This window comes from Aulostomus chinensis, chromosome 19, assembly GCF_037954235.1.
Source record: "Aulostomus chinensis isolate RoL2024-O1b breed Wild chromosome 19, RoL_Achi_v1.0, whole genome shotgun sequence".
Lineage (NCBI taxonomy): Eukaryota > Metazoa > Chordata > Actinopteri > Syngnathiformes > Aulostomidae > Aulostomus > Aulostomus chinensis.
In genome coordinates this window covers 18,537,131-18,558,651 of record NC_141338.1, presented here as the reverse complement: position 1 = coordinate 18,558,651, position 21,521 = coordinate 18,537,131, and the positions used below count along the sequence as shown (strand labels likewise).

At 46.1% G+C, this 21,521-nt stretch overlaps 2 protein-coding genes across 3 annotated transcripts in view; one reads left to right on the top strand and one right to left on the bottom strand.

Annotated features, from left to right (window-relative positions):
• Window positions 1-16,116, top strand: part of niban2a (niban apoptosis regulator 2a) — a 37,680-nt gene extending 21,564 nt beyond the window's left edge. For both annotated transcript variants that reach the window (XM_086187173.1, XM_086187174.1), the window contains exons 6-14: window positions 5,475-5,590; window positions 8,027-8,131; window positions 8,211-8,373; window positions 9,758-9,945; window positions 10,749-10,904; window positions 11,034-11,147; window positions 11,573-11,680; window positions 12,809-12,920; window positions 13,018-16,116. In XM_086187173.1, the coding sequence (XP_086043299.1) occupies window positions 5,475-5,590; window positions 8,027-8,131; window positions 8,211-8,373; window positions 9,758-9,945; window positions 10,749-10,904; window positions 11,034-11,147; window positions 11,573-11,680; window positions 12,809-12,920; window positions 13,018-14,039 (2,084 nt within the window). In that variant the 3' untranslated portion in view covers window positions 14,040-16,116. The remainder of the gene's footprint in view (window positions 1-5,474; window positions 5,591-8,026; window positions 8,132-8,210; window positions 8,374-9,757; window positions 9,946-10,748; window positions 10,905-11,033; window positions 11,148-11,572; window positions 11,681-12,808; window positions 12,921-13,017) is intronic.
• Window positions 15,923-21,068, bottom strand: slc31a2 (solute carrier family 31 member 2). The gene is made up of 4 exons (XM_086187175.1): window positions 20,609-21,068; window positions 18,005-18,071; window positions 17,272-17,482; window positions 15,923-16,996 (listed from the first exon to the last, which is right to left on the bottom strand). Exons 1-4 carry the CDS (start codon window positions 20,615-20,617, stop codon window positions 16,831-16,833), a joined length of 453 nt encoding a protein of 150 aa, XP_086043301.1. The 5' UTR covers window positions 20,618-21,068; the 3' UTR covers window positions 15,923-16,830.
• Window positions 21,069-21,521: the final 453 nt, after the last annotated feature.

Here is a 21,521-nt window from a genome sequence, read left to right as displayed (position 1 = left end):
GCGCAATATTTGCACACTTCAACAACTTCAAAGGATAGACGAGGGGTCGTGACTCTCTTTATTTTGGATGTCCTGAGCTGACATGTTGGCGAACCCCTGCTGTTGGCAGAGGTCCTGTGCACATCAGTCGTGTATCACCAGTCCCTCTTTGATAAGTCCTGCGCAGAGACCCTCAAGTTGGGAGCGCAGGACTTCATCGGTTCATTCCGGGGAATGTTTCGGTCCAAACCAAAGCAGGAGCAGATCCATTTGAAGAGACCAGCCAGGCTGTGTCTTTATGCAGTCCAGCTCACCTTCTCCTTCTCAGCCTGCCTGTTGGGGCAAGCTCACTGAACCCCTACCGTCCTGCTGTACATTCCAGCTGGGAGGTTGGGCTGTTCTACCGTGGCTGCGGCTGGTAGAGGTGAACTACATCAGTGTGAATTGTCATTCATGTTCTCAGCCTGTGTTAACATGCCCGGTCTCACCTCTGCCGTGTCAGTATTTTGAGGGAAACCAGAACTTTCCTGGGGGTAATAAATGGCTTTATGTGCCTGACCCCTGAACTCCCCTCACGCTCTGGAAACACATAACATGCTACTGTTACCTCGATCCAAAGAAAAAATACTGCCAAGTGTGTGAGAATTGACACGTTTTAAATTTAGATTGTAGGAAGAAGGAGAATAGAAACCTTGCCAGACCGTTGAAGCTTTCTGAGGCTTTCCTCTTGGTTTCCTAATGCAAATCCCGTGAATCATGCAGTGAACGGCTGTCGTGATGGTGGTGGTGCTTTGTTATTGTTGTTGTTTTCTTTTCAGTGTAACTAAATTGAGCTATCGCTTCATTCTTTGATGTTTACATTCGCTCAGTGGAGAATTGGAGTCCAAAACTGTTGCTTTGCTACTTGGTTTATCTTTCCGATTGCGTGGTACCACAGGAATTTATCCGTTTGATCTGCTGAGCTGCCAGATCGTGTCATGGCCACGATCGGCGCGTGTGCTCTTCACGCACGTGCAACTGCACCGAGCTGAAGCCCACCTCTTCCCAGCATGCCAGGCGTGGCTTTTCAAACATTTTATTGTATTGAATCCATGGAAATGTTCATATACAAAGATAAATGATGACGTGAGGTCTGGTTACACCGAATCAAACAAATTGGACTTGAGGGGACAAACGTGGTTGTGCAGAGTACAGATGGGCCAGTGTGTGTCCGCCCTGAGAGGGAGGGTCTCTGTCTAAAAGCACTTGTTTCAGCCAGAGGGTGAAGGACTGAATAGAGGGACCTTATAAGATAAAGAAGAATTCTCTCTCAGAATCACACAAAGCTCCGCTAGCAGAGTCCCACGATGATGCTATCTGACTAGAAGTGTCAGCCCCCAGCAGAGCGCCGCTCTCCTGAGTCTGCCTGTAGCCTCATGTGTTTACTACACTGTGAGTAGTACCTTTATACATTGTAGTACACAGAATAGATGTCATCCATCCATAGAAGATAATTGGAAAGAACAAGAACATCATGCAAAGCAGTTCCAACTGCTGAGCTGGTTTGACTAGATAAATATTCCCATTGGCGACAGATTTGAATCCTCTAAAGCTGCTGGTTAATTCAACAGGACCATTTGCAGGGATCAGTTAGCGAATGACCCGATTGCACAAAGAAGCCCATCCGATTGGTCAAGTGTGAATGGAGGTTTTGTTAGTGAAGTATCAGGATGGACGAGTGGTTGGTTTTTAGCTCAGATCAAATGCTTGCTTGCGACAACTGGTGGCGTCAGGGTGAACTGTTATGTTCCTTCCTATTGTACAGGAAGTGTCACAAAGAGCGTTAGGAAATGGTGAATTCAGTTGAAGTATGATGCCCTCAATCACTTCAATTGAACTTGTAGATGAGTGTGTCTTAACTGACTCAAGCCGGTCTGGCTGTCCCCTGTGGGGGAGGTTATCAAATGAGAGGATGAGATCAACTGTCTGTCATTGAACCATTGAACCAAATGATCCTTTGTGTGTTTTTACCTGATAAAAACAAGTCATTTCTGTTTGATCTCTCCAAACTTATTTCCTCAATTTTTACATTTTATAGACAAGGAGATTTTTTTTTTTTTTTTTTAATCAGCGGCGCCTCCATATCTTCCAATAGATGAATCAATAATGAAAATCCTCAGCAGCAGCCTGACTCGTGTCACGAGGCCAGCAGGCATCACATTAGTAGTCCAGGCTGCTCCGAGCTGCCACCGAGCCACCGGGGAGACATCACTCACGGCCAGCCCTCCACCCACACTGCCCTCAGATCTCCGACTAGCCCTGCTCAGCTAGAAAAACCCTTCACAGGACAGGAAGAGAAGAACCTCTCAGCTCCATCGTTCAATATATGGACGTTTCTGTTCTCTAGTTGCTGCTACTGGAGCGAGGCATCTGCACAGGGGCGGAAATATTGATTGAATGGCACTCCTGGGGCCCAGGTGGTAGTGGGGTCCCTGGAGAGAGTGGGCCCTCCCACACAGTATTAGTTGGTGAACTCGCAAGCAAGTCAACATCCACACAAATGAGGTTTCATTACAAAAGCTCAGAAACACAGACCCGTGCTTCAGTTTGCAAACTCCAGGATTTCGACGTGTGGAGACTCTGTTGAGAACTGTTGAGACCAGTGATGCGATGGTGCAGTTGCAGCGTGTGAACAACCGACTATCAGTGACAAACTACTGAGCCTGTTGTGTTTGATTGCCCTTCATTGTAGTTGTTATAGAGGAATGGCATGAAAGCTGCGCCGTGATGCTGATGTCGTCTTGTCTGTCTTAAAGACAGCTTCTAAAATGCTTGTTTTCTGAATGGAGTTTGGTTTCGATAAGTGAAATTTTGTCTTGTGGCGTTCGCTACATCATACAGCCTTGCTATGAGACCGAGCGTCTCCGCTGACATCTTACAGCATTTCCGGTTGGGACTCGGCTCTGTTCCCTCCACTTACCTCACACAACAGCAAATTCCACTGCAAAATCCAGCACAGGTAGAATGAGTGCGCTTCATAGTAACATAGCATGCCTCACGCCACTGCATCTAAAAAAGGACATACTTGGTTTGCGACGTTTGTGCGGCTGGTGTTTACTGTACTGTGGTTCCGAGGGTGGAACCCTACGTGGGGAAACCTACTCTTGCATGTCAATGAGAGAAGCAGCGGTGAAAGATGAGGTGGCTGTGTGACATGAAAGCGGGTGGCTTCTGGAGTCCCGTCATGACATTAGTTAACAGCCCAAAAAAAAAAACCACGTCAGATGCATCAAAGTCACACGCGGAACGGTGCTGTAGATGTGAGAGCGTGGGACTCGACCTTGTCTGCTGCTAAAACCCTGACAAGCAGAGCGTAGAGAGAGAGAGAGGCAGGGCGGGAAATGCCTCAAATAAAGAGACCGTGGTAAGTGCTGCCACATGTTCTATTTATACACACACACACACACACACAATCTCTGCCTTGATCTAGTTCAGACACATGGAGAATGCATAGTAGTTTGCAGGCTTGGCAGCTTGTCAATATTTTTTTTTTTTTTTTAATGTTGGAATGACGAGGAAATTTCAAGAGGAAATTTCACTTCTTCAGGTAGGGAAACATGCAGAGAGTTTTCTAATAAAAAAAGAATGAAATGCTCCATTCTCTTCATATTTTACTGTGAAAATGGAGCAGCAGTCACACCAGCACCAGGCCGTGAATGCCATTATTCCCCCTAAAAGCGGAATAATAATCTTCTTGTGTTCGTAAAACTTGTTCACCGCCACAACAAGAGCGCCAAACTAAAGCGGGTCATCAGAATGTCACCAGCACTTTCACTGTTGTAACGCTAAACACAAGAATGTCAAACGTGCCAGCTATTGGGCTCGCACCCATCAGCCAATGATTCCTTTAGCTTTAGATACCTGATGGTGTCATGACGAGACTATTCAGGCATCCTGCCTCAGCTCTGACTGCTATCCACCACCCTTCCCAGGTGGAGTCAAGTCAGACGCTTTCAGTTAGCGTCCAAGTTAGCAGGAGCGATGTTGACGTACAACAGATGTGCTCTGCTGTGTGTTTTTGCAATGAGTGTTCTGTGGTTTATCGGTCATCGGAATGCGGTGCAACATCGTCTCCTTTTTTTCCTGGGTTTGACCTCCAGATGATAGCTGGTCACTCGCCAACACGGCTGATGTCTGCATCCTTATTTTCCTTCTTCTAACTTCCCTTTCACCCGACGCTACAAAGTAAGCGAGCAGGGACGGCTTCCTGTCTGGTAACGAAAAAAAAAAAGTTCTTGGTCACTTCCTGACTTTGTCAGCCTCCTCTGAGTCACGGCCTTCACAATTTCAGAAATTATTTTTTACTGGTGTATAAATTCAGTTTTACGTCATTAAAAAAAGACACTTGATCATGATGTCGCTAGTTTATTTCTTTAAATGTCACATTAGCACAGCCAACAAGATGGCGCGTTCAGTGGGATCAGAGTTATTGTAGTTAGGGTTTCTTCGTTACTACTGACCCTCCAAGTGGATGAACAAGCATAAGTAGACAGAAGAAGTGAATGGATGTTTTTGAACAGGTTAGCTGTTGTTAACGCTCAGTAGCCATTAGCTTTAAGCTAAATATACCCAGCTGGCTCTTTCTGCATTCTGGAGTCATAAAGCAATGACACAGTTTGTGAGTTCAATATCTATCTGTGAGTACTTGAAACGGAAAACATACTGTTGGCGTCAAGTATTGCTTAAAAAAAAAGGTATGAAGTACATATACTTTCTGTGAGGAAATGCTGCATCAGAAGAGTTGCCTGAGTTTACTGCGACTGATGAAGTAGTGACCTTTGAAAAACTTCAAACAAATGTGCACATTTGTCCTTGTAGTGGAGGGACTTTCATGTTGCCACATGAGAAAACACAACTGAAGCGTCGGTCATTTTTATGTCAGTGAGGAACTGCTCTGAAGGATAAACGGCTAATTATGGGCGCGCTTCCTGTCATACACCTGTTTACATGCCAGTGTGAGAGATGCGTGTGTGTTCTGTGTGCTGTGGCCTTGAGAGAGGCAACTTCAGATAATGATGACTTTTCATCACACAAACACTACCACATGACAAAAACCAGCTTCCTAAAAACACAGAACGGCTGTTGCTTCTAAAGCAGCTCGTACTGTCTAGTTAGCTGGGAGTGGCTGTAACCATAGCAACCGCATGAAATCCGTTCTCTAGTAAGAAATCATCTTCCTGTTTTGAGGTGTGACACAACTGTACGCATGTGTTTGTTGGACAATTCAGAAACTCGTACTAAGAATAGAACCAGCCACGTGAGCTCCAGACTGTCCCGCTGACTCAGGTGTCATGGAAACTATGTCTTTGTGTCCACAACTATCATGTCTCCGCCAACTTACTTCACGGCCAAGAAATAACACCCCCCCCCCACACACACACACACACACACACACACACACACACACAAACGTGCTGCTTTCTCTGACGCGCTCTCGTCTCTCCCGGCGCTCGCAGGTCTGTCAGAGGATTGCGACGTCCAGACGCCAGCCTTCACCGACGCTGTGAGACTCCACAGACAGGCCAAGGGACACTACGGGACCTGGGATATGATGTGTGGCACTCCCCCGCAGGTAAGATGCAGCCCGACTGGAGTCATGGGACCAGCTGCTTCGTCAGAGGGGAACATTCAACCCCAGTCAGACGTCACAGCTTTCCACAAAAACAACATCAAATATCGTGATTGTCACGAGCGTCAATATTTGTGTCAGTTTGCGCGGCCCGGCTTGTTTTGAAGGGCATTAAGAAAATCTCTTCTGGCCGATGTGTTGCATTCAATTTCAGCTTCATTTTATTTACGGTGCTCCTGACCTGAAGACACTCCGCCCACCTCGCTAATAAAACAGCAGTGGATAAAAACAAGACAACGCTGCATGAAGTGCATGAAAAACACGCTCAGACACATTCGTACATGCAAACGTATGTGCGCATACACACAAAGGAGTATGATGCTATCAAATTTAAATAAAGTGATATAATATTGCATGATAACATGGTAGGTGATTGACAGTCCATGATTTGGTTTTGGTGTCCCAGGACAGGTCCTAGTAAACCCAGCACAGATGAGTTGTCCACCTCCGTTTAAAAGTGCTGACCGCCTTCAGGATCTGGTGGATCGTTCCAGTAAATAGGGGCCCGGCAGGTGAAGCCTCGACCACCCAAGGAAGTTTTTGTTTTTTTAATTTGGGGACTTGTTAAAAGTTTAAGTCCACGTTGCTCGTCATTTTACTTACGATGGTAGACGTTTTAGAGAATCCATGGTCATGGAGATTTTCTTCCAGGAGGTGGAAAAGTCATGGGTTTATTAGAATGTATGAACCCTGTAAACCAAAGATGGTGTACCGCTCTAAGGGATCCCACTGGAATGTTGAGCTAGGAACGTTCCACCTATCGCGTCAGCGCTTTTTCAGGAAGCGGCAACCTGAGTTTATCATTTCAGACTCCACATTTGGAGGGAAGGGCCGGCATTCCACTGATGGACGCCACACGTGCACTTGTGGAGGAACTGTCATGAATAGCATTATAATTATTTTCCTCACGCCAAAATTTCCAATGGTTTCTCCTGATGGCTTTCCCATAAATGTAAAGGCAGATGTCCGTCGAGTCACTGTTCCTGCTGGAGTCAGTTGAGCATCTTCGCATCCGTGTCACAACGACAGGCCGCAGTCACTTCCATCTTGATCCAAAATCCGACATTTAGCACTCAAACGTGCCACTGCCCTGCCTGGAAGCCTCAGTCTCTACTCTCGTTTACTTGGGTTTTCTGTGTCACCCATTCGTCACCCATCTGTATGTTGTTGGGTTGCAGTAAAAAACATGCCATGATGCGGAGGATTTTATGACCAGCAGTACAAAGTTCTGGTCAGTTCAGCCTCTTGAGACGCCAAAATGATAGATGGGTTGGAAGAAAAGGAATTCTCCACGACGGGGTTACTTTTTGTTTTTCACCCGCTTAGGAAGCTCAGGAAACAAATCATCCAGTACACACCCTCCCCACACACTACAGAACAAGAATGCATTGAAACACAACATTAAAAGACTCTCGGAAACACAACCCCACCCCTCAACTTACCAGTATGAACAAGAGCGCGCGCACACACACACACACACACACACACACACACACACACAGGTTAAGAGGGGGCTCCTCTCTCAATGAGTCCCTTTCAGTCTCCCTCAGAATCTGGTGGCGTTCATGACGGACACCTTCTCCCACCTGCTGCTACGGTTTTGCGTCTCATTGCTAGCCTACCTGGCTAAGAGGGACTCCAAACATGGTGCTTCTCTCAACGTAATTAAGAGCAAACTTTGAGGAGAAGCAGATGAGAGTGTGAGTGATTGTTCAGGGTATTTCTTGCCCAGGAAATGAGTTTTCCATTTTCCATCTTTGCTCCCTTTCAGACATTCCTGTGGATTGTGTGAACATAGAGGGGGAAAAAAAACAACTGCAGATGACCAGTAGTACGAGGGTAGAGGGAGAACAGCTGCTGACATCACAGCAAAGCAGGCTGTCGCGTAAACGCAATAATAGTCACCGTGAAAAGGTCTTGATATTAAGCAAGATTAAGTTACGTTCTCAGAATGCGACAGGAGTTGAGGATTTTCATTTTGTGGAAAGACTGTAAGCAAGAAAACAGCACATTTCACAAAAGCCAATCATAAATATTGGCTATCAGTGGGTTATAATATCTAATCAAGTCCATGGTTTCATAATCAATTAATCTAAAAGATATTAACTGATTAAGGCTGGCAAACAAACTGATTGACAACCTCAACATTTATGCCTCAGCGACAGCGCAGCACTGCAGCAAACTCAGAACACGGTGCAGTGACAGGGCTTTATGTGTCCGCTGGGTTTACATTCCTTCGCTTCAGAAAAACACAAGACCAACAAAAACAAATACCAAATAGATGATGCATTTTACCCAGTGACCAGTAAAAATGTAAAAAATAATGTGTGTGTGTGTGTGTGTGTGTGTGTGTGTGTGTGTGTGTGTGTGTGTGTGTAGATTCTGGCTAATCTGGTGATGGAGACCCTCCACCCAGAGCTGAAGAATGCCATTGGTCCTCGTCTGAAAGGGAAGCTGCAACAGAGGCAGAGGAACTGGATGTTGGTGAGTTCCTGATAAGTGAGGCTTCAGAACTGTCACAAACACAGGAGAGAAGCTTTTCCTCAACGGCTGTCTCCTCCAGATCTCAGACGCCGCGTTCAAGCAAGTGTTGTCCCAGACCACAAACCAGTATGGAGCACTGGCAGAAGCCTGTGAGGCTCAGAGAGTCCCGCTGGACGCCAGACTGCGGACCGACATGGACCAGATCATCACATCTAAAGAACATGTCAGCAGCAAGATACGAGGTGACCGCAGATCCACGTCTTTCTCTTTGGGTTTGTTCATGATGGCAGTGGTGGCAGGAGTATTTGGCAACATGTTCCTATCAGCAGTAAAGGTCAAGGTGCTGAGAGGCCGTTACTTAAACACAGTTAACCGTTTATTAATGCCCTTTAGGGCCCTAAAAGTAGTCTTTCCATCCTTGCTGTTACCTGTAAAGCTAACATTCGCTTAAGTAAATCATTACACTTTAGTTAACTGTTTACTAAGCATTACTAACAGTTAATCAAGTATTGACGTGATACCTCAACCAGAAAGTGTATTTTGACTTTTTCCAAGTACTCACAATTCTGTGTCTTGAGCTTACAAAGGGGTTTTTCCCTCCTGCGCAACTTCTTAATGAGCCCAGGATGCAGAAAGAGCCAGACACATATAGTTAGCTTGAAGCTAATTGTGGTCAACAGCGGTGCCAACAACAGAAAACAGAAAAAAAAAATGCCAAAAGACCCCCCCACAAATGTACAAAATTTCAAGTGCACGTCCAAAATAAGCAAACCAAACTAAGGCGATACCAGAGGTGTTTTAGTTAGTTTAAGATGAATCCAAGTGTTTCTGGGTTACTGAGTTTATGGCTGGATAAAGACAGTATTTAGGTAAGTAAAGGCTGTTGTGGTGGAAAGCTAACTGACATTCATGTCATTATAATATAATGTACCATTGGCATATACAGTAAACATGTCATGCGAATTGAAGTGAACTCTTGTGCGGTGGTGAGTCACTGGTGCTCGCTCTGCTGTGTCACGTGATCCTACGGAGCTGCACTTGGTGCCTCATTGTTCGCCGTCTGTGTGCGCCCGTGAGGTGAGGCTGAGGGTTATTACTGAGTATGAGGAGCTGCCAGCTCACTCAATATCGCCGCAATGCTCAAGTTTCCGACGGGATTGTTTGGACGCTTGGCTCAAACCGAACCTTTCCGTTGTGACTGAACCTCTCGTGATATTTTAAGCCATCTGACTGGATTTAGTCTTGTCCTTTAGATGCGCTGCGCTGGCTCACCTGGAGCAGTCGTCGTTCTGCTCAGGACTGAACTTGGCAGAGTTTGCTATCTTGTTGTTTCCCCATGTGTCTTGTGTCCTATTGAGCTGAAGTGGAAGAACTACATTCCACCACCTGCACTGTGTGCTGCAAAGCCAACTAAATGATGCAGGTTCATGTTACCCGAGTTTGAGACTTGTAATCCTAGCTGTTAACTTAGATTTGACAGTAGAGAACCATTTCAACCTGGCATTAAATGAGCGAGTGGCTGTCAGAGATCCCACCTCTTCATCATCCCACCTCTTCGTCAGTGGTTTCAGCAACTAACCCAGAACATGTCTTCCCTCGCTCCTCTATGACGCGGCTGGAGCGCAGCTCTGGTGTTGCCCAAGGCGGAGCAGCTCCTGAAGAACAGCATCCAGCCTTACATCAGCTCCATCCTGGAGGCCCTGATGGAGCCCACCAGCCGAGGGTTCTCAGAGGTCAGGGACGTTTTCTTCAGGGAGCTGGTGGAGATCAACAAGAACCTTCTGAACGGAGGCGGCAAAGAGAAACTGGGAGAGGTGATTTGGATTGATTTCATTGTCTGTGTGCATGAACTAATGAACATAAATCATGAGTTTTAGCTGTTAATCTGACATATTTGTCAGTGCGACATAAAGGCGCAATGGACAACATTTACTTGGCCTGTAAGTTAGTGAACATACTAGCGACCCGTCCCACCGCTCACTCGAAGGCTGCTGGGATATGAAAATGGAAATTAGAATTCACTTCAAAAAAGAGAGTCCAATCTTCTCAGTTTTTATGGCGCGTCGCTAACGCTAGCTGCTCTCCTCAGCTTGATTTTGCACATCACTCTTCAAATATTACACTATATTTGTACTATATGAGTACTCTATAGCATGCATGTATATTTTTTTTTACTGGAAACGCTTATTTTACATGCCTGTAAGAGTGATAGAATTTTATTTATCTGTGAAAGTCGAAGTTTAGAACGATAAAAACAGTTCTTAATGAACAAAACTAAACTAAGACCTGAAATATTTGATTTCCTATGGAATTGTTGGGTCATTTGTGTGGGCTTACACCCTTTTAAAAGGGATTCAATTGCAATTCGAAGAAAAAAAATGTCCCTCGTCATTTGTGACTCGTGCTTCCTCACACAAGCACATCTCACACGGTCACAGGAAGGAAGCCCAAAGAGAAAACTCGTGCTGCAGGGATGAGGCGTTGCCTTGGCCATGCAGGTGCTGCTCTGTAATTAAAGGGCAGGGAGGGTCCTCAGCTGCGCTCACTAACTAAACAATCACCTGGTCTCATGTTTCCCTGCATGTTGCTTGTCCTCCTCTGTCTGTCTGTCCCTCAGCACTTGGACAGGCTGTCCATGCTCGCCTTCCACCCGGTGAAGATGCACAGTTGCTACGAGAAGGTGGAGCAGCTGAACCTTGAGGGTCTGCAGCAAAGGTTCGACGTCTCCAGCCCCTCTGTGTTCGTGGGCAGGGCTCAGATCCTCATGAATGAGGTGAGGCAGTGTCAGGGGGGCTGGTTCTGGTCCTGAAGTCTCTGCTTCCATCTGCTGGACAAACAGAGCACAACATTTTATTAAGATCGAGGCATTCCTTACATATGATGTCCTTCTGTGTCTCTGTAGCAAATGGACAATGCGGTGTACACGTTTGAGCAGCTGCTTCACCAGTCTCTGGACGCTCAGGGAGAAGATGACATGTGTAAAACCATCCAGGGCTGCCAGGACCGGGTTCTCAAGGTAAAGACTGAGAATCAAGGGGTTACTTTTTAAATTAATTCTTAATTAATTTTTAATTAAATGTTTGACCAACAAATGATATCAGCAAAAATTACCACTGCCAAGGAGGTCATGTGATCACTGGCATTGGTTTGCCTGTTAGAAGGTTGGTTCCAAAAGTTGAGAACCGGTAGGACAGTAGAACGTAGGTTTAGGAGCAACTGCTGAACCGACTCTGGTTCTGATGATGTCACGTGATGAGGCACGCGTCGTCTCTCTTGTGAAGTGACCATCAAAAGTTCAGGCAGTACCTGGATGCACGTTTTATTAATCGCAGGATGGAAACTGAGGGTTGTGACTGTTTTAAATAAGTGTCTTAATTACTTAATGCGTGTAAAAGTTATGAGGAGGCGGTCACCTCCTTGTTCCTGATCTCCCCCTGGCAGAAGTATGACTACGACAGCAGCACCGTACGCAAGAAGTTCTTCAGAGAGGCTCTGCTGCAGATTACAATCCCGTACATGCTGAAGCAGCTCTCGCCATCCTGCTCGCCTGTGAGTAACACACACTTGAGATTATTGTTCTCAGCGACTCTTCGTCTCATACAGTGGTTTTTATTGCTGCCAACAGCATAGAACATGTGTGATATATCGGGAGCACATTATACTCAGAAATATCAGCCCCACAGTTCTCATGTCTGTTTTGAAATCCCAGCAAAACATGAAAATTTCCGTAACTGTAAAAAATGAATGACATAGATGTGTGGCTCAGTACTCATCGTGCTGGTTTGGCCTTTTTGGAAAAAAAAGAAGAAGAGCGAACCATCTACGCATGCACGTAAACACACAAACTAACTTCATACTGTCCTCCCTCAGCTGAGAAAGATTCGGCGCATCAGCTCTTTTTTATACAGCAAAATCAAGAGTTTAGATTTTGTAGCGTTGGCAGAGCAACTTGAGCACACAGAAGCGTCGGTGGTGGGACATCCACTGTGTCACAGTCAGCAGGAACAGCAGGGCGCAGCAGTGGAGCACACGCCTGTCAAGGTCCTCTGTCCCACAGTGTAACGGCTCACTTGAACCACATCCAGCTAGCTTTCAGACAAGATGGCCGGGTTCTATTTTACGTAACGCGGCTGTCAGAAGAGAAGTGCTGGTCTTCCAGCTGTCGGCGTCCTTCTCTGACAGAGGACTGCTTCCTTCGTGAACCATGTGGTGAACCTTTATGAGCGTCCTCGCCAGAAGTGTGTGCGTTTCATTCAACGTGTTTTTTCCTGCAAAAGGCGACGACATCCAAACCCTGGCACAGAGTGCTGACATTTTTGTGACTTTCAAACAGCGGTTGTTCAGTGGTTCAGCTCAGAACCGGTGACAGTGTGGGCCGATGCGGTCGACAGAACCGACGATCAGAAAATCTTCAACGGCACCAATACAAGAGCCCGCATGGAGTTGATGGGAAGTGGAATGTCATCTGTATTTGCACCCTTCTTCAACGTTTGATGAAAATTATCTGACATCCAAATAAGCAGATGAGAGTGAAAACACAAAATTCGTAAAATCCCACTGTTGCTTCCTGAACATCAGCATGAATCCCTGACTCGCTTCCTTCTCCCTCCAAGCTCATGCAGGGCTGAGAGAAGAGAAGCTAACCTCTGACGTCTGACCTCTGCCCTTCCTCCTCAGGAGCTGCCTCGCTTTAAGGAGCTCATCTTTGAGGACTTCTCCCGCTTCCTCCTGGTGGAGAACATGTTTGAGGAAGTGGTGCTGCAGTCGGTCACTAAGGACATAATGATGGGTGAGTGAGAAACAACAGCACACATGGTGAGTGCTGTTGACTCAGTGATGAGTCAGCAGAATACAGGATCTGTTACGCTGTCCTTTTCTGTGTCCAGCTGTGAAGGAAGCCGCGGTCCAGAGGAAACACAATCTCTACAGGGACAGCATCGTCCTCACCAACAGTGACCCCAACCTGCACCTACTCGAAGACTCTCTCCCGGTGGACTGGGCCGCTAAATTTGGTGGCGACGAGCCAGAGGGTGCTGTCCGTGGTGGTGATGGAGATTTGGGGAGAAGACGGAGGCAGGTGGTGTCTATGATCCAGCTGGATGGGGTACCTCTGCCCTACGAGTCCTGTCTAGAGGTTCCAGGGGTGGAGCTTATTCCTGAAGAGGACGGCGAGGCCTCTGAGAGCACCGAGGGCGACCAAGAACAGCACGAGCAGGAGTTGAGCCCCAAATCTCCTGATAGCGTGAATGAAATCAGGGACCTGATCAACCCGGTGGTGGAGATGATGGTTCCGGTGGCAGACGAGAACCAGAACGTCACCGATGAGTCAGAGCCTACGACCATCCTACTGGAAGATGCCGTGGAGGAGGAGGTGGCGCATGTCAACACTGTTGTGGAGGATCCCGCCAGGAAATCTCCAGAAGACAAGACAACTTCCCATGGTGAGGATGAGGGGAACCAGAGCAACGTCATCCCGGAGAACGATGTGGAAAAGGAGAACCAACACGATGTGACCAATGGGACAGAGGTGACACATGACGACGCCCCCAGGAAGTCACCACACCTCAAGACATCGCCACAGTTGCTCCTACAGCAGCTGTTGGGAAACAAGACACAGGAAGCTGTTCAGGAGCACAAGGAGGAAGCGACAGTGGAAAACAGCAGCCAGGAAATAGAGACAGCGGTACAGGAAGGTGACAGTAAACGGATTGACGAGGTAGCGGAATCAGATTCTGAGTCGTCACCAGAGCCGCAGCCGTCTACAGACTCCAGCCCGCATGACGACAGCGGCTTCCAGTCCCCAGCCAACGAGGGGCTGGAGGAAGCAGAGCCTCAGCCTGTAAGTAACGGCTTGAACAGCGAGGACAAAATCATCGACCCTGCAGACGTGGAAGTGGTTTTAACGTAGGGAGACGGCGAGAAGACAGCGTCACGGCAGGTGGGAGAGACGTGGGATGAATCTGGACCATATTTAAGGCTTTCACCTTAAGCGATCCCTTTGCTTTATTGTTGATGTTGCACAAAACAAGGCTCTGTCATCGCCGCCTCCTCGGGCCTGGGTGACTGATGCTCTCTGTGCCTTCATGTTTGTGGAAGACACTGAAGCGAAAATCCAAAACCTGGTCAATGAGAGGAAAGCTACCATTTATGTGTCAGTTAATTACAGTTGTAAGGCATCAGCACATCCTGGGCAGCAGGGGGCAGTAGAGCTGCAAAAATAAATCCATTAGACTATCAGCAGAAAACTTAAAAGAAATGATTTGGATTATTGAGATGATTGTTGTTCCATTGTTTTGACAAACACTCGCTGGTTTCATGCTTTTGAATATTGGGATTTACTGCGTTTTCTTTCTTGACTTTGGGTTTTGGTTCTTTGGATTTGGTGTTTGGACCAAAAGAAGCATTTCACTCTGGATTCTGCGTTTTTCACGTTTTCTTGACATTTTATTAAAAAAACAAAATTTAAAAAAAAAAAAAACATTCACAGATTACTCATGGAAAAAATGGGCAGATTAAATCCAAGATGAAAAGATTCCCTAGCTGCAGCCCATCTGCGCACCAGCAGCAACGGTTGTCTGGATTCACGTGTGTATTTCATATTTCAACTACTGCAGTTTTGTGTTGTTTCGCCTGTGAAATCGTGGTATCTATTTTTGTAAAGGTTTTAAAACGATTGTTCACTTCGTGCCCATCTCTAATGTTAGCGAACGGCCTTAATAAACGGTTTTACTGTCATCAGAGTGAACCTTCCTCCTGCTGACGTTCCCAAAATTCACCGATATTACATGAAGTCAAAGGGGACAGTGTCTCGTTAACGCGTTCTGATTTATGTCAAGTGTCCCAAGCCTGAAGCTCAGGGTGAAGCGCTCACCCAGCGCATCGAGTGTCCGGGGACCATCAAAGTCTTCTCATTATTGTTTGAAAGAATTTTAAAATGTTTAATTCTATGAATCATGGAAATCTGATGTGAAATTTCACACCGGTCAACCAATCTCCCATGTTTTCTCAGTCGATCTTAAATTTGCAGGCTCTCCTGAAGCAACGATGACTTCATGACCGTGAGAATCACGTAGCTGAAGCAGAGACACGCGTAACACTGTTGGCTCCTGTGAGAGAACTACCTTAAACACAGCAGTTAAGATCACCTCCTCACCGTTGAACCCAGAGCTACGACTGCCATGTTTTTAGCCTGACTCGAACCTCCAGCCATGACGCCGCGTCTTCAGTGAGGCTGAAATCATGACATCAGTAATGGCTTCAAAACAGTCTGGAGGCATTTTATGGTTTTTTTTTTCCCCCTTTGAAAGTTGGTGTCTTTTTACCTCTTTAAGGAGATCACGGTAACGTCTTTCCCCTGCCGAACTCCGGCTTTGTCTTGGGGATTAAACAAGCCTGACCTGACCTTCCACTGGCTGAGAGGGAGTCAGTAACGGTGGAATCTTCAGTTCTGGGTGAACTGTACCTTTAAATCTTGTGCTCACAAGCTCGAGTCAATACTTTTGATTCAAATCCCACATACAGGTTGACCAATACAAATACGGATGTAAGAGTTCAGCTATTAGACTATAATTGTCTCTCTAAAAGGAAACTTTAGACCGTGTAACACAAAGTCACGTTCTTAATGCGAGCTGCTAATGTAGCCACGTTGCTAACGCTTCTCGTGACCTTCTGTTTCTTGTTCTTATTGTGGCGTCAGCTGGAGGCCGCCTGCGGGGTTCTGGTTAACGGCTCTCCCTCTCATTTCATGCTTCCGTTACCTTGAAATAAACAAAAAAAATCAACTCTTAAAAGTTACTTCATAAAATGTGCTTTATTTATTTATGTTGTCAAAATCTCCACTCAAGAAAATACTGTTGTATTACAATTTTGCCTTTGTGGTCGGTTAGAAAGAGATTCAGACGAGCCCATTTGCAAGGCACTTTTCTTCATGCACAAATGAACCACAGACCTGCGGAACCGTCACCAATCCCAGTGTGTGTGTGTGTGTGTAAAACAAGCTAAAATCAAGACTGAGTCAGTTCCTCCAACTAATTGGAGAACCATCTTGTGACTGCCACGCTCTGACAAGAGCAGGATTCACTCGAGAGCAGCAGCAGGAAAGACAACATTCACGTTGAGTACTTGGAATATCTTGTTGATTCGACTCTGACTTTGAAAAACTGCGATCATGTGTGTAGCAACCAGTCAAGCTACTGATATCCACCTCCCCCATTTCTTAGTGCAGACTCTTATAATATTTAGTCTCCTTTCATGTTATAGATGAAATGTTTAAAAAGCGCAGCATGCATTTCTCACTTTGGCATTTACAGTTTGAGAAGACGAGCGAGATGATGTCAGAAACGGAGTCTGAACGCGTTCCTTTAACCCGAATGAACCAGCGAATAAATTATGAATGACCGTTGTGAGTGTCGAGGTTTGTAGTGTCCTCGTTTCCCACACAGAGTCCAGGTCAATCGCAGTGGTTTCCATTTAGAGTCCTGAACACACCAACCAAATGCTAATGCTTTCCATCCACTACCATTCACTGCGCTAAGCTAACTAGCCGTCAGCTAGCTCCCTCACGCACACACAGGAGAGAGGAGTTTCTATCTTCTTGTCTGGCTCAGAGAAGCAAAAAATCTCATTTCCCAAACAGATGGCATGTTCCTTTAACTTCAGAGACAGAAAAGAAAGATGTCCTCTGTTCCGTGTCCATACTGTCAGATGTGACCTAGCAGAGGGAATGAGATGAAATAACCCAGGGCGGAGCCAACGATGACCCCCAGGAAGATCCAAGTGTTGTAGGACATGACGCAGAGCATTAGCATATAGCCCAGCGACACCTGCAGCACGTGGAGCGCCGTCTGGATCCCGTGCAGCAACCAGCTGAGGACGAGGACACAGAGAAATATGTCTGTTAGATGTGTCCGCTAGTCAAACGCTGTGAATTGAGAGTTCTCTTGAGCGATCCAAGTACGGTGTGAAGAGCTGCCGGTCACAGAACAGGCTAACCACTTAGAAGAGAGCCAGGTAAAAGGTCAGTCTTCTTGTTTGTGAGAGACACACACACACACACACATATAGAGGAACTGATATGGGAAAATGCACAAACAAAAACAGAAGTACTATAGCACTGAAATCCCCAAGAGAAGAGAAGTCACCTGTTCTTGGTGCTCGGCGCGGGAGGCCGCGGTTCGATGGGGGTCAGCGAGGACACGGAGGGGCTGCACTCCAGCATGGAGCTGCTGTCGCTGGGGTGCTGGGACGGAGGCCGGGCCAGCTTAGAGCTGCTGCTCAGACACACACGCCACACTTTGAGCACCTCGTAGAAGACGGTCAGCAGCAAGACCACCAACACGGACACCACCATGCCTACACACACACACACACACACTTACAGTGTTACTGAAATGACATCAGAGATGATTCTCCCACAACAGCCAAAAAGTTTATAGCAACCTAAGTGTCCAAAGGGACACCAGACATCATAATCTGGATTTTCTACAACGCCTGAGTGAAAATGTGTTAGTTAATTATTCCATGTTCATGTGAAACACAACAATAATAATCAGAATTACTGGTCAATGTTCAGCCCCCAGAATTTCATTCTCACTCACCGTCAGTACAGTGGAGAAGTGGAGGACATGAAATGCTTTCTATAAAACTACAAGATGTTTTTAACGCTGCTGTAAATCTGAATCAGCTGCCATCAAACTCTTAGAAGCCACGTCAGGAGAGCAGCCCTGAGAGCACACGCTCGCTTAAATAAACTCCCCACGGGCCAGCGAGAAACATCAACATCAACAGTGCGCTCTGAGCAGTCAAACTGGTTCTAGGGTTCTACCGGAACACATTAGGAACACAGAAACTCTCCTCCCAGGTGAAGGTGCGTACCTGCAGGTCCCTGCACGTCCCAGAAGTCAAAGAGCAGCGTCACGCTACTCGACACCCCAAAGGTCATCTAAGAAGAAACCAGAGAAGTGGTGAAGCCTGGTGATGATCTGGAACACTAAGTAGGGTTAAGACTGCCTCTCCAGTTGTGAAATGCCAACGTGGCATTGAACCAGCGCACTGACAGCTTCCTGCTTCCCTTCAAGTTTGTTCATCCAGAGTTGATGACAACATGTGACTACAGATGGAAGTCACCTGTCTGGACCAAACGCCACACTTCACCCTCCCAACATGTTGCCAGTCAGCGAGGTTTGGTGTCAGAGTTCAGCGCCAGTTCATGACCCAGCAGCCCCGTGTTGGTGGGTGACAAATGAAGACCTGGGGCCCTGCAGCTGCGTTTCTTACTCCTAACTTGAGTTCTGTTGCAGACTAAAAAGCTCCTCTACTCAACAGACCTGCTGAATTCCCTCAAGTACAAAAGCAGTTTTGACTCTCAACAGTAGGAACAAATATTTATTCGATATCTGACAGTAATTACAGAGGTGCTGTGACACAAAAGCACATTGTTTTATCCTGCAGCAGTGGATCTGTGACTGACACAGGAATGTACTGATTGTGTGTGTGTGTGTGTGTGTGTGTGTGTGTGTGTGTGTGGGTTCCTCTGTCTGCCACCACAATGTCTCTCCTATCTTTCCCATAATTCACCACCTGGCTGACTCCCACCACCGGCAGCAGCAGCAGCTGAAGGTTGACACACGCAACATTGACACGACCAACGCCAGTCTGGTCGTTGTAGGAAGCCGACGTGCTCTACTTCAGCGGGCAGGCTTCACTACTTCTTATCATATCCAAAACTTTCTGTTGATAAACCCACGTAACTTGAGATTTGTGAATGTCAAAGTTCCTTCACAGAAATTCTGCAGCAGTTTCAATAAAAAGGTGACGCCACCGCTCAAACACTGGCCGCTCCTTCCTCTAGAAGAGTCCCTGGAGTGAGTCAGCAGTTTCGGAAGCCTGGTGCCCTCATCTCAGCGTCTAGGGGGCTTCTGGTCAAATTTCTGAAACGCTATGGCGCTGGTTAGAATTCAGTCTATTCCACGCAGGTGAATTTGGGACTTTTGATGCATGTGATTGCTAGCAAGCGGTTAAATAAAATAGCAGTGAACATTGAGGACTGAAAGAAGAAAGCCACGTGTGTAATGGGGAGTTAATCAATATCATAACTTTCGCTATAAGTCTCTGGCGATTGCATTTCTGCTTATAAAAACAAAACAGCGGTGTTCATTTGCGGAGATGTAGGATTATAAAAGCAATCATTTGAAATCCTTGTAAAAATACAATTGTCTTTTGGGAACCAACGGTGATGCTAACTGGCCTCCCAAAGCTTCAGAGGCATCTTTGTAGTTCAGAGGTCCGAGGAGCGTGTAAAAAGAATACAAACAACCATGGGGGAAAAAGCACCGTCTCTGCTCATTCTATCACGTGACTCTTCTGATCACACTGATCCATCCAGTCAGAACTAAAACCAGTTGATGAATCGGTGCTCACCAAGTCTGTTACCGGCCCCTGGAGCAGAGGGACCCTCCAGCTCTCACTGTAACCTACATTTCTCTATCATGCAGGTTTGTTTCAACAGGTCTGACCATATGGCAGCTCAGCTTTCTTTCCTTGTCAGGTGTTTTTTTTTTTTTAATGAGGTCATCATGTGACAACAGGAGCCCAACTGTATTATCATAAACTATGGCTACACCTGAGATAAAATGACATCTGATCCATTGTGTTTTGCGTTACTAAAATGTTGCAAGAGAGGAAAATCTGAACGTTGATCAGTTCCTCCTGGACAATGAGCGAAAGATGTGGTAAAAGACGATCAACAGCGCAGAAGTGTTATAAATGTGATCAATATGACAAAGGGATTTCTGGCAGCTTGAGACCAAGACAGAGAGCCAGCAGTCTGAAATAAGGAACATCATTGTGAGCTTATCTTTCAAGCTGCTTGAGAAAACCAGCACTGTTTGCCTGGTGGATGTTTTGACTGCAAACTCCTCCAGCAAACACGCAGGTCACTCAGGACTTCAGCTCAATCGTACCACCAGAGTTTTCAGTAAATTATTAGTTTGAGCTGTTTAGTTCAGTCGGCTTCTCTTAGGTAAGCTTACGAGAGCCAACTTGCAGAGTGTTGGTGTTTTCTCTGTTGACATTTCACCACATATAAAATGAGGTATCGTTATGTCTCCGACATAAAAACATCTGGAGGAAACCCTCATAACTTAGGGGGGAAAACCAATCAAAAAGAGGGGTCTGAATTCAAATTCTCCCGTGGATTTACTTTGACTTCATTGGAAACATAGTGTTCATCCTGTGTATTAGCATTAGCATGAATTAGCCTGACGTCGTTTCGGGTGAGGGAAGTACAGGCTAACACGGCTGCCTCACAAATCAATGCACCTCGAATCCTCAGTAAACTTTCAGTGCGTTGCAATTTATGCAACGTGATGAAGTGCAAAAAATTACACAACTGGACACGTTTAAATATTTCAAATGCAAAATGACTAAATCCAGAGCTCTGTAAGAGTATAGTACTCTACGTTGCAGTACTCAACTTACGGACATCATGTTGAACTTGTGTGGGGCAGCGCAGCCTGGCTAACGGTAGTTTTCAGCGTCTGCTGCTGACTTCACTTCCCCATCGCGGCAGCTCGCTGTCCGGGCTTGAGCTGCGTCCCGATTGCGGTTCAGTAAATTCTCTAATGCCACATTACCGTGAAGCCGCCAGAGTCCCGTCAAGTCAGCCAGCCCAGCGCTGAGGAACGAAGCCACCGCCCCCAGTCGCTGCCTCGTGAGACAACAAAGCGAAGGCTGATGGTTAGTGAAGTTTTTAAGGTACTGGTAACAAAGAGCCTGGGCGACTGGTCAAAATACGTCAGAGGTCATTTTCCAGCCGACCGCACGTCCATATGTCCCCGGTTCCACTTAGTTAATTGGCTACAATCACTTAAAACTAATAAATAGCGTCTGTAGTTGGCGTCTCGTCGCCATACGATTGTACGCATGCGCACCACAGAGTTCCGCCGTGATTGTCACATGACAGACGGAGGAAGCCGAAGGAATTCGTGCCGTTTCGGTTCCTTAATCGTAAATTTAGTAGTTCTCCAAAGCTAGGAAGGCCGTTGCCTTCCAAAACAACTTATTCCACAAATAAATGTCTCAAGTAATAATTGTATATATTTTTTACAATTTTTATTAGACTTAAGTTATACTCTAAAATGATATATTATATGACATCATATTGTCCTACATTTTACTGTATAAATAACTCTCTGTCCCCCTGCTCCTTTTCCAACAAGTATCTTTTGGCTGCTTAAAATTTTGTCCGTGGAGAACAAGCTTACTGTTTAATTCATACAGTGCACTGCACTTTATGTTCTTTTTCTCTTTTTTACTGGTTTGCTTGCTTTTCACTTAAGTTTAAAATTAAGAATCACTTCATTCTTATGCCATCATGTGTGAAACTGTTATA